Raw genomic sequence first — 13,921 nt, forward strand, 5'->3', positions numbered from 1 at the left:
CTCTTACAGATTTTGGAACAGTACTACAGAGATGATTCTTTCACCCAGCCCAGGTGGCAATCTGCTGCTTTTGGCACAATGACACTGATATTATTTTGCAGTGCCATCTGACTGTTTAACAAATAGGGCTGCTTCTCTGTGATCTCCTGGTTGGTTTGTGTGTGTAACCAACCACATCTTTGTCTTGCTTAATCCATGTTTACATTTCCAGTGTGCTTTTTACTATCAACTGCTTTAACTATTTATTTGGTTTAACACGCTACCAGCGCAGTATGTAAAAATTCACTTGACTGGCTTTTATAGAGACTTTTAGAAAAAGTAATAATATTTAAAAGCTTAACAGTAAAATCCCATCAATAAAGTCAGCTCAGTACTTTTTCAAACAAAGCAGTGGAATTCCAGTGCAGGATGCATCTGATGAAATCACTGCAGCATTGCCACCTGCCTAAGTACTGAACTTCAGGTGTGATTCTCATTGTTTATTAACATTTACAGAAAATATTGTTATTTTTAAAAGACGTTGGTCCATATTATTTCTTCAAATAATCAGTGTCTTCATTTAGAGAATATTGCTGAACCTTCTCAAAAGATCTCAGAAACTCTTGAAGTGTGAACCAACTGTATCCCCAGAGCTCTGGTAACCCAGCACGGTGAGGACAGAACACGCCCTGGCTCCAGAGGTGGTGGAAGTCACTTCTTCCTTGTTTAATCTCGGCAGTTTTACAGCAAGGAAATTGTGTGCTCAGCTTTATTAGAGCAGTTCAGACCAAAACAGGGAGCAAATTGCTAAAATCCACCTCCAAGCAGCAGACAGGTCACACGAGCACGTCAGTGACACAAAGCACACTGCCAGAAAAGCAGAGAGGCATCAGGACAGCCTAAAATAAAGCACTGCTATTTTTAGTTCTTTGTTGCTGTTCATTGCACTGTACCAGAAATAGGTTCTAAAATAACTATGGAGGTTTGGTGGAGACTTTATTGGTCCATCTGTTCTCCAGGAGACTTCGATTTTTCTATAATACTACACAAATGACAAAGCTGCAGTACGTGAAGATGTCCTTAAATATAAATATGTAATCAAAAGAATTTCCAGGAACATATGCAATAAACCACAGTCAGTCCAGCTTCAAAACAGTGGTTTGCTGTTTGCAACTTGAGCAAAACAAAACCCCACCAAACTAACACTCTTATTTCAAGATCTCTATTGTGACAGTGTATTGTAAAAGGATTGACTGGTTTATTTTTTAACTCAAAGTAAATCATCTCCACTCATGCAAAACCGTCATTCAAAATTGAAACATTAAATAGATTTCTCTTTTTATACTCTTGAACTGGTAATTTACATCCAAAATGAATCTTCAAAGATCATAAATGCTACATAAAGGGAAATGGAAATGCAGTTGAAATTACCAGAGTGTGTGAATGTGTGTGTGACACAAATGGGAACAATCATGGATTTGTGACAAGAGTGGCCTTAAGAATAATGCAGTACAAGAGCAAATCCTGCTGCAGTGCACCCTTTATTACACACAACAGCCACTATAAGAGAAGAGGAGAGATTTGGTGTCACTGACAGTGTCAGCTCCTGTAAATAATGCACAGGGTGGGGGAATGGACAGTTAAATTGACTGGCCAGTAGAATTTCCCTATCAACTGGTTCACAAGATTTTATTCCTTCATTTAGAACTGCTTTCTCTGTGCTAACTTCCACCAGTGAGATTTTTTTTTCCTCTGTAATTTTTACCATCAATACAAGTGCTTCAAGTTTGGACTGAACTGTATTAAACAGGTCTGTGTGGGCAGTTCATAAAGTGCTCCAGCTTACTTTAATTAGTTCTTTTAATTCTCTCACTTATACAAACACTACAGCTACTTAAGTGCCTCTCCTGAGATCACTTAGCCCTCTTTGATTTCTTCCAGCATTGAGACACAGTCCTTGACTTAACTTTGCATTTAAAAGAGACATTACAATTATTAAGGCTAAATAATGAGAATTAAAAGAAGAAGGCAAACAGCACAGAAACAAATTCTGCTCTGATTATGATACTGGAAAAACTAGAATTTAAGGCAAAGAACTGTAGTACAACCTCAGATAAATCAGAGACTGGATGAGGGGAAAGGAAAAAAACCAACAGGGAAAAAAAAACCCACCAAAACCCACCAAAATTAAATTCAATAGAAAAAAACATAAAGAAAATGAACAGGAGGCAAAAATAATAATTCCATACAAAGAACATAAGGAGTTTTCATTGTGAATGAGATGAACTGAACAGAGAGAGCACATGTGTACTAAAATCAAAAGGCTTGAGACAAAGAAGGATATAGAGTTACATCCTCTCATCCACACAGGAAGTAGAAGCCCTAAAGTACACTAATGAATGAAAAAATTAAACCAAAATTCCCAACCTTTTTTCCAATATTGCATAGATGAGCTATGGTATTAATTACCAACAAGTATTTATGCAGGCTGAAATTCTGTGTGGGTTCAAACTCAATTAAATGCACAAAAGAAAAATTCATCAACAATTGTTAAACATAAAAATATGTCAAGTTGTATTGTCAAACCCAGCAGGAACCTGACCGAGTGTACAGAAAAACAACTGAATTCTTGACAGGATCTGAAGACTCTTCCCTGAGCTGTCCCACTTCTGGAGACAATTTTTATGGTAAGGGATTATTTTGGATCTGGGTATATTCCTTTTTAAGAAATTAGAAGCACATAATCATAGGCAGCTTCCTGAAATGCCCAGAGTAACTATTACACTGATTTTTATCTGACTTGGCCAAATGCTACATCTGTCTCATGGCTGGGGCCAAAGCAGGCAGAATCTGATACTCTTCAGGCAACATTTCCACTCCTTCCTAAATTAAATCTTTTTCTAGGAATTGGGCAGGGCAATAAATAATTTCTCTGTATGTGTCTGTCCTAGGGAACTGCTCTCCAAAATGTCAGATCTAAACATGGTTTCAGCAACACTGTGTGCAAACACAGGCATTCCTAGTTTTCAGATTATGTGGAAAAGAGAGAATTCTGTACATTAGGCATCCAGTTCCATATTTTAGACTGTTGGATCCTTCAACAAGGAAAACAAAGGAAGATATTTTAATGTTCTTCCTTCAGCTCTTCTCCATCAGCTTTCCAGTCAGCAGATGGAAATTATATAATTAGATGTACTGACATCATCATCCAAAAAACACTTGCAGTTCCCCGTGTCTTTAACAGCTGGCAACATAAAGAGATTAAAAAGAGATCCCTCCAAGTAATTTTTGCAGCTTGCTTTCCTCAGGAGACAGAAAATCCCCTTGGCTGGTGGAAAATTCAATTTACCTCTGTATTACCACCTTGTCCTTCAAGATTTTTCTCCCCACAGTCCATGCCTGCAGACATCCTGGCCATCGGCATTAGTCTCTTACTCAGCCATGTCACATCATCAATTGTGGGACCATAGTTTGGAAATCCTTGGATCCTTCACATAGGCACCCACAACTCCCACTTCTCTGGAATGTCTTCCCCCTCCCACTCCTCCAGGGAGGAAACTCCAAAAATTGTCACCATGACATTCAGACTGACAGAAATCAGGGGCAGGTAACAACCCTCCATGCAAGTTTCCATTTACCCAAATATTCCAATGTCTAGCAGTGCAGTACTGCACTTAAAGATGGCCAGCATTACACAATGCACAGCCAGAAAACTGTTTTTCAGTCCAAAACTGGACTGGTTCTCAGAAATCCAGACAAAACTTGAACAACAAGGCAAGAAGAAAGGGTGTGGGGAAAAGGCAGAAGTTCACTCCTGCAGGAAGAAAGCATCTTGCAAGTCTCACACAGGTGAGTTTCACACAGGCATTGCTCAATCCAGTGATGCATAAGGAATTCCTGTGGGGTTTTTCCTCAGGGATCACCAAGGATTTAAAGGCACACAGGACCTGGGACCACAGGACACTTCATCTGCAATTCGCTGACCAAAATACTCACTGAGGCATCTCTGCACACACTGTGTCAGGACTTAGAGCCTTTTCCCTGTGTAGTGCAAACTGTCTGTAACTCACATAAGCTACCCCAGAAGTATTTCCCATCCTGAAGAACAGTATCCACATCCAAGCCTTAGAACAGCAAATCTGCAGAGATGTCATCACAGCAAAGAAGTCAGGACCACACGTGTTGCCACAGAGAAAAGCCATGCTCTGATCCCTGCTGCATCCCCAGGCCTGATGGCAGTAGATGGCAGCATCAAGCACAGTATTGGCAGAGATTACTTTGGCAATGCTGGAACCTCCATTGCTAGAACCTCTCCCTGCCTCCCCCTCCTGCCCCACTCTTTTCAATAAAAAAGCTATTTTTAACCATATGAGATTTCTCAAAGAGGAGAAGTAAAAGCCCTGTCACCAGTCAGTACCTCTTGCTACAACTCAGAGAGCATCCAAGAATAACAACCAGTGCCTTCTTAATGCACTTTACTGATCCAACTCTACCCAGTTTGTCCCACCAAACATCATTGCTCCAACTGCAGCTCCTCCCATTCTAGACAGGTTTAAAAGTAAATATTGCTGAGCTCAGGACAGAGTTTGGTTAGAGTGATTATGCAGGAGAAGAGAATGAGCCATTTGAAGCAAAGAGAAGGGAGAAGCAGTGAGCATTACCTCTGTCCTCTCACCAACATACTGCAGCCAAAATTCAGGATTTTGCTTTCTCAGTTGCCAACAGAGTTCACAAATGGTGATGCATTTTAAGATGAATCTGCTGAGTAACTGTTTGTATCAGCAGATTGCTCATCTGCAATGTCCACTTCAGCCTTGGAAAGGCTGGCCTACAGCTCCCTGTTCACTGTTCAGATGGGGGTTTGTTTGTGCTAGAGGCCCACCCAGAGAAACTGCTTTATACAGCCTTGTTTAGATTATACAGGATACACCAACTGTTCATTCACGTTTGCTGTCTCCTAAACCAGCAGTAAATTTCTACCAAAGCTACTTTAAAGCTGTGTCATTATCCTCAATCTGACCATTTATTAAGTTAAAACACTACAGGCATTCAGAAGATGAATACAGTTTTTGCTCAACTTTATAAATGGTTCCAGACAATTAGTGTTTAAAAATAAGCATTTCCATAACTTTTTTTGCTGCACAGCAGTCATAAAATAGCCCATTTATATTCCTATCATTTGATGATTTCTTAAACAAGGGACCTGGTTGCACAGCACCTAATGGATCATGTAGTATTGCACAAAAATCACATTATTTTGCAGTATTTAAAGGACTTGTTCCACCTCCTGCCATGGCCAGGGACACCTTCCACTGTCCCAGGTTGCTCCAAGCCCTGTCCAGCCTGGCCTTGGACACTGCCAGGGATCCAGGGGCAGCCACAGCTTTTCTGGGCAATCTCTGCCAGGGTCTCCCCACTCTCATATTTCATTCACATTCCTAACATTTAATTTAAACCTACTCTCTTTCAGTTAAAACCATTCCCCTGTCACCACCATTTTAGTCTGAGTCTTCAGAAAATAAGGGTTTGCAAAAATTTTTAAGGGAAGTCTCAGAAAACAGACTTTGAGAATAAAGAACCTACATAACTGTTATGAAACAAAGGTTTAATTCAAGATTAAGTTATTTAAAAGAGATATAAAAGCATCAGAAAAATAAATGAAAAAGGTATTATTGATGACAGAAATAATTCAGTAGAATTGCTTTCAACTGGAGTTTTCTTTCCTGTTTTTGGAGAGAGATTGAAGATTTTTTTTTTTTTGTTTGGGACACCAATTTTATTTGTGAATATGAGAAAGTTTATTTCCTGAATTGGACTGAAAACAAACCCCACAGTGATACTGTTTTTGCAGAACTCGCAAGACTATATATGAGCATTTAAATCAGTCTAAGGCCCAAATGCAGCTTAATTTTCAGACACCCAGGCAAGCCATTCTCTCCTGTTCCTGAGGTTCCTGCAGCACAGGGAGCAGAGCTGCACTGCACCTACAATGAGAGTTGCAACAGATTTAAATATTCCAAACTAAGGCCCTCCAAATATCTACAGAAGCCCTTAAGTCAATTCATTACTGATACAGTAAGTGACAACACTTGTGTTTGGCAGACAGTGCAACTGGGAGCCCTGACAAATCTCATTAACAGCACATCAGGGGCACTTAGATTATCCTTTACACACGGTGCCAGTACTGAGGGTATAATGAGAAAAGGAGCTTAAACTTTAGTGGCACTGCACTAATTGGTCACCAAGTCCTGATTAAGCCAGGCTTCATATATAATTAATGAAGTTCAAGTATCTGACACAAATGTATCCAAAAACACTTAATGAAGATGATCACTTCTAAACTATACAAATAAAAAATAAGGCATGAAAATGGAAAGAAACAGAGAAATAGGCAACTTATTTACCTAAACTACCTGCCTTTCGTACACTCCTTGTGCAAAATATTTCAATCATTTAAATAACTATATTTTTTTAAATTAAGAAAGTGTAAAGATAATCTCTCAATTACATTAAATAATGCAAATATTTAGAAAATATAGAGGCATTCCAGTAACCTTATATATATAAATATTGCATAGATAAATAACATTGCCCAGAAAAAAATAACTACAAAATAATGTTTTACAGAATCCAGAAGTTAAAGATTATTGGATTTACTTTATATATTTGTTCATTTACCTTAATTAAATCAGTAAAGAAGATCCTTAACTTCAAAACTGCAGAGACAACTCTTCTGCCTTATAAACTGGAATCCATAAAAGCATGTGCCAGCACATCCCCCCCAGATGGTAAAAGAGGAAACACATGGAAACATACCCTAACACACATATCCTGGATATCCTGGCTTCCTCCAAATCCTACAAGGAGGTGGTACTTACAAACATACACTCAGAATAGATGGATTCCAAGTATTTCAGAGGGGGAAAGGCAATCCAAAGTCTTGGGTAGCTCACAAAGATCAGACTGTGACACACTGTGACAGCACCCTGAATGTCATGTCTGTCCTGGCTCAAACACAGCCCAGCAATGAGGGTGCCTTTGGAAGCAGATAGCATGATGGAATTCTTCTTTCTCAGGACAGAAAGGGATGAGAATCTGCTACCAGTTCATTTCAGACTGGGGGATGTTGGTCAGGATGTTGGTTCTATCTGCCTCCTGTGCTGGAAGCTTATGAGGGAGCCAAACCCCTGGAGTTCACATAGATCCTTCTACAAGACACTGCCCCACCGGATTATTCTGTGAGCACCAACCCTGCTGCCTCCTGCTGGGAATTCCTGTGTGCCAGGAGGGACTCTGAGCTCCTGCTGGCTGCCAGAGACACACAGGCACTGCAGACACACAGGCACTGCAGACACACCGGCCAAGTGCCCTCTCAGCTGCAGCAGCAGCACTGAGATGATCCAGACAGGAGCTCACTCCAGCCACAGAACCTCTCTTACCAAGGATGCACTTGTGAAGAAACAACTTCTACCTCACTTCTATCACCAGAACACAAGCTATGACATGACTGAACAGCCCTCACACACCTTCCAACATCCCTGCTGCTTTATCTGAGCTGGCTGGCCCAGGTCCACGCCCTCAGCAAGCAGCAGGGTCAGACACTGCACAGCATCACCTGAATTGGCTGGAGCAGGGACATGCAGCAAACTGGAAGCACAGCTCCAGTGACATCTCACCATCGACCCCATGCCGGGAGCCCTTCTATTGTTCCAAGGACATTATCCCGATTGGCAAGGGGCAAGGAATCTGAAGAATCGGTGCCTGGGGTTGCTTTGCTGCTGTGTTTTCAATGGTTTTAGCCAGGGAAGGAGATGAAAAGGCCGGGGCCTGGGGCTCCAGCTGCTGGGTTCCATTCCTGAAGGACAGCGCACAAAGGCCGCCCCACGCCCCATGCACAGCTGGGCTCAGCCTCTGCAAACTGGGTCACACTCTTCAAACAGCAAGGGGAATTTTACAGCACGCCCCAGCACGGTTCTTACCAGCTTTTAGAGAATACTGGTTTATTATCTTCCTTAGTAAATAAAAAAAAACCAATAAAAACACAACTGAATACCAAATATCCCTTAATTTATAGCTTATCTGGAAGGTTCCTTTGGTGATAAAGCACATGAACATTGAGATGTTCAGTCCAAAATGCTTTTTCCCTGCACAGTGTGCTAACATTTTCAATCAAGAATTTTACATACAAGTTTCCAGAAATATAAACACACAAAATAATCCAAGACTACCAGTAGCATATATAAGAATAGATAAGTTATTAAAATGGTAGTGCTTGAATAGCCTTTTCCCAAAACATGATAATAGTATCCTTAAGTAACCCTAAGCTGCTACTAATATTTTGTTGTTTTGCCTATAAAACATAAAAATATGTTATATTTATTAATGGCATTAGATTAATACACTTGAATAAAATGATATTAAATTGCTTGGAAAACTCTGTAAACATAAGCATGTTTATATCAAGAACACCTTGATCTCACCTTCATGTATTTGCAACTTTTGCCTGAAAAATGCACGTGGAAACACTTATTTTAAAATCTCTGGTTTAGAACTATTTCTTCTGCTAAAATACAAATGCAGACTATATCACATTGGGTACACTACACAATTTTTCAGAGTAACTAAGAGTTAATTCAGCTTTAGCACACACAAGATTACCAATTAAAATAACACCAGCCACAGATATAGCACACCAACTTGGTGTAGGGTTTTACTGAAACCATAAGTAATCCTCAGAAGAAACTCAACAAAGATGTACATAACATTTCAGAACTTAAACCTTGAAAATATGAAAATATTTCTCTGGGAATTAAGCCTCTTAAACTGAAATAGAAAAGCTTATTTTTACAGAGGTACGAAGAATTATTGGAAAATACACAGTATTTCTTATTACTCCATATTTCCATCACATTTATTTTGACAAGTCAGGAATAAGAACACATTATTTAAAATTAAGTCAGATTGATTTTTATTATTTTGCTGCCTAGTCTCTCCTCATTTATACTGGTGTTGGCAATACTGTACATATATATTACCATAGCATCCTAGACACCATTTCCAAGGCACATTTATGATCACATTGCTGAATTTTTTAAGATGGCTAAAATACAAGTAAACAAATGTGCAGCATTAAAATAACTTATAAGACTTCTTTTTCTCAGAGCCAAGGAAATAAAACCCTCCTCACTGCATCACAGCAAACTGCACATGCACAGTCAGTTACTTTTTTCTCTGCTGAGGAATTCAAATCTTCATAAAAATTTAAAGAGAGCACTTCAACTTATTTTACTGTGCTTTTACTGCACTATGTCACCATGTAATGAAACACCTGAGTGCCATTTGCCAGAAGACATTTTCTGTGCCAGGAGCAAAGCTCTGTGTGGGATTCAGCCAAGGTGCTCTGGTGCTTCCACTGTTTCTCCAGGCTCCCCAACCCTGATGTTTCCATGTGAAGACACTGACCTGACTGGCAGGAGTTCCTGGCGTGGCACAAAGCAAGTGCAGCTTGCAGCAATGCTCAGTGTCAACTCTGGTACCACTGATTTAGGTATTCCCTGGATGAGTCCTATGGCTACTCCCAGGAAATTGAAGGCAATGATGATTTCAAGGATCTGAGAGAGGCAGCAGTGCTTTAAGTGTCTGCAGCCTTCAGATTTTGATGGCACTGATTAATGCCCAGTTTTCATGTTCACACAGAAGTGAACACAGCTTTGACCAAAACTGGCTGTGGATGCACTGAGTGAGCTTTTACAGAGGGAAAAGTTCCTGGATTAGGTCTACAGGACAAGAGCTGACATGGAATGCTCTGGATATTTATTAAGGTACCCATGCACTCACAACTCGAGATCTCTGAGTTCTAGCACATCACATGAGGTTGTCAAGTATGGGACAGTGACAGCTAGAAACATGTTTGGGAATGGCAGTCCAAGAGCTGCATGTCCCTGCAGCCTGACTGCAATGCCACCGCCCCCATCCATGCTGGTTCACAGAGGGCACAGGAGCTGCCTAAACCCCGTTCCTACCTGTCAGCCTTCTCACTGAGTAACAAGGAGAGGAACAAACTCTAATTCTAAATATTTTATTGATGGAGTAGTTTTCTTCTTAAGGCTAAAAATATACCCAGCACACTTTTGGAAGAGGGGATGACCCATAAATTATTTAAGCTACAAAAAGCAACAATTATTTTTTTCATGTGTTCTTTACATGGAATTTCATTAAAAACAGCTTAACAACTTAAGCTGCTCATACAGTTCAAAATAAACTGATTTCCCCCTGAATTTCCTTCACACTAAGAAAACAATCACTAAAACAATCAGCAAAGATTCTTACATGAGATGGTCATCATTTTTTCTTTTCAGTAAGTTGTTTAACATTTCATTGTGATGCTTTCCAAAACCAAAAAAAAACCCCATATAGACTGTGAGAATGAATTTTCATCATACAGTGAAAGGCACTACCAATGCCTCAGATCAGACAAGTTCTGTGAACTCCAAACACACAGATCTCCTTTAGAAGGCTGTGTGAAAAAATAATCGAGTTTGCCATTTCCCTTCAGTAGCATGAAACCTATTTTAGACACTGCTGTAGGATGACAATAAAATGTGTAGAATTATTTAGGAAGTGACACATAATACTGAAGATACTTAGGAAAGGAAACCCACAAGTTCTGCACTAAATTTCCTGTCAAAAGCATCTGGTCTGCACTGAAAGCAAAACAAAACACAAGCATACGGGGATCTGTCTGGAACTCCCTCTGCTGTTCCCTCAGTCCTCCTGGAAGAGCAGCAAAGCTCATCCTGCACTCAGTTCCCAGCACTGCCTGGGAAGGCAGGCCAGGCCCTCTGTTGTTCTTAGGCCTCCCTCTCACATCTCAGCATAAGTAGGTCACAGCCACTGCCATGCTCCACTTCATCTTTGACTTCATTCTGAAATCACAGCCCTCCCATCCCTCTCCTTTAATGCCATTCACAAAAACCACAGGCCCTGAAGGACTTTATTCCTTGAAAGCCAGCCCTGATTTTTAATTCCTTCCCTGTTCACTTACATCCAGCCCAGGACCTCAGTGTATTCCTGACATGGCATCAGTAACTCTGGACATTGGAAACTTGAGATGAGCAACTCTGCCACAAGCAAAAAAGTAGAAAAGCAGACTTCAGAGATGGCCCTGTTTCTCTAGCAGAAAGACACCTGCTGGTTTCCACCATTCAAGGGGGATATATCCATACAGATCTCTTTCCACACTCAAGGAGAACAGAGCAGGTGTTTACAACAGGGATTGCCAGTTCCCAGACTCCAATCTGACCACTGTACACACATGCAACTTATTTCTATTACTTTATATAATAATATGGCTTTAAGTAATATTTTATAAATTGTCTTTTTTTGGCTATTAAGGTTTAATGTTAAAATACCTCAGTTGGTCTCTTTCCTGCAATGATTCCTTATTGCTTTATCTAGAACAAGCTGCTGCTTAGACCAAGAGCTTCACAAAGAATTTATCTGGAATTAACATGAATCAATTTGTGAAGATAGCTTTTTGTGTTATGCTGAGAAAGCTTAAAAGATTAAATAAAAGGTGTCTGGACAGATTAGTCCCCAAAGCCTCCTTCTACTTGTTGCTACTGTCCACAATTGACTTTACTGTCCATTTTTGCAGTCTTTACTGCAATCTTTCAGGAAGATTAGTTAATTTAATGTTATATATATATGGCAAAAAAAAAAAAAATCTGAAAAAATCCAAAATTTCAAATTAGGCATAATTATTATTGCTACATAAACACTTTTGAAATGGTGCATATCCAAAGGATCTATAGTGACAAGAACTTTATAAAAATAAAGAGAGAAACAAACACCTTCCCTCAACCAACAACAAGCATTATCTTCTTCAAATCAAGAGTGCACCCTCCAACCCTTAAATCCTCAGTGTCAGATTTATATATGGAATACTTTAAACACAAACTGAGTTTAACATGAACTCAGGTTTTGTGACATCTTCCAGGCCAGATTTCTTTACGTGCAGACTGCACTTCTGTTTACAAATGCAATTATCCCCTACAGAACCCTCACTGTGCAGGTTGATTTGGTGTTACACACACATAAATCAGACACAGGATTTACTAATCTGGCAGAATTCTAAGGTGACATTACCTCCCACGCCAGTGCTGCTGCTGTTTTTGACAGACATCATCTACTGTATCAGATGCTTAATTTATTAAATTGATACACACCAGGAACAGGCAGGAGACTCACAAGCACATTTAATCTGAGCACTCAGGCTGCAATGACGTGGATAAAACAAACAGCTTTTGCTGAAAGGAGCTGCCTCTCTTTTCCACAAACTGGAATTGACCCCTACTTACGTCACTTAAGGGAATTAATCTTGCAGAAAATTAAGCTGATGTTGGTATGATCAGAAAAGCAGCAGGGAAAACATGAGGGAGAAAGGTGGTTACGCACAGCCAGGACAGGGGAAGCTATGGAAAAACCTGGACCTTTCCATGGCTCCTTGCCATCAGATCACTGTGAAATCAAAGGTTACACACACACAGTGTCAGCCACAAAGTAAACAGTAACAAAGCAGGTAACTCCAAGCTATGTTAACACTTTCAGGTTTTAGAAAGGAGACAAATCCATGGTCAGTTCCTGAATTCTCTCAAAACCAAATGCAGTTTATAAGCAGGTAGTTGCTACTGAAGGAAGCCAACGGTTTGTAGCATTGTACTGTAACATTTCTGCAGCTAAAGCTAGCAGTGAGATCACAATGAGAGGAAAAAGACAGGTCTGATGTGCAGGATGATTTCCACCTGTCCCCACCCTGCCATCAGACGCTGTGTGACTGCAGCTGCGCTGGATGGATGAAGAAGTTGCCACCCCACTTCATCTCCACTGCTCATTACCTTCAAATCTCCCAGCATAACTGCGTGTTTAGTCACTTCCTAACCCAGTTCTGTCAAAATGATTCCCGTTAGAAAATCTGTGTTTCAGCTTAACTCAGATTATTTTTGACAGAACTTGTTTAGCAGATGACTATAAATGCAAGTACCAGAAGATCTGAGAACATTGTAACCTTTAGAGCTCGAGAGGAAATAGCGAGCAGGGGAGCCAGCTACCCCTGTTCCATGGCTGTGTTGCTGTGGGAGAAGCACATTAATCACTCCTATAGGTCTGATCTGTCAGCCTGCCTGAGCAGGGAAAGCCGTGTATCGAGGGTGGCATCTTTAAGGAAAATAAATCAGGAAATCTATAGATGACTTATTTTACAGCTTAAAATGTCAGCCTGGGGTTTAGTGTCCAGAAATTAAAATAATTTGTTATAACTGCCTGCAATTCTGTTGTATAATGAGAGGAAAAGGCAGATGCTGCTCAAAAGATATTAATAAATGTGACATTTCTATGGAGCTAATGGATAAATACCAACCTCGCCTTCTTATCTTAAATTATCATAACAAGGCCTGAAAACTTACTTAATTGCTTTCTATGTATTACTGATGTGAACACAGTGTCTGTGCTTTTACTTGTTACATGGCAAAAGAAGCAGGGAAACTACCACCAAAATTCAGCATCCAATTACCACCCCACAATCCACAACACTGACAGGAGCAGGACTTGATGCAGAGATCTCCTTACCTTTTATTAACTGGCTTCTCATCCTTGTCATAGGGCCGTATGAACCATTTCCCAATTCTTACGAAGTTTTTATCCATCAGGCACCTAGAAAACAATTACAGCAACAATTACTAGTTACATCTAACAGTGTAATTAAAGGGAGCCTTTGAAGACAGTGACTCTGAGGGATTAAGCAGCTGAATTTCAATCAGACTGAAATAAAAGTTTGTAGGTTTTGGGTTCCACTTTTTGTTTTCCCACATCAGTCACAGAAAACCCCTGCCCCACATCATGATGTTGTCACTGATGCTGAACTTCACACATGCATTTTCCCCTC

The 13,921-nt window shown here is 40.1% G+C and overlaps 1 protein-coding gene across 1 annotated transcript in view; it reads right to left on the reverse strand.

Moving 5' to 3' along the window:
- MED13L (mediator complex subunit 13L) overlaps positions 1 to 13,921 on the reverse strand; it is a 164,889-nt gene that overhangs the window by 66,684 nt on the left and 84,284 nt on the right. The window contains exon 4 of the mRNA XM_054288630.1: positions 13,606 to 13,689. Within this exon, the coding sequence (XP_054144605.1) occupies positions 13,606 to 13,689 (84 nt within the window). The remainder of the gene's footprint in view (positions 1 to 13,605; positions 13,690 to 13,921) is intronic.

The sequence above is a fragment of the Melozone crissalis genome, unplaced genomic scaffold (assembly GCF_028551555.1).
Source record: "Melozone crissalis strain CALT ecotype California unplaced genomic scaffold, PUWL_Pcris_2 ptg000063l_1, whole genome shotgun sequence".
NCBI lineage: Eukaryota > Metazoa > Chordata > Aves > Passeriformes > Passerellidae > Melozone > Melozone crissalis.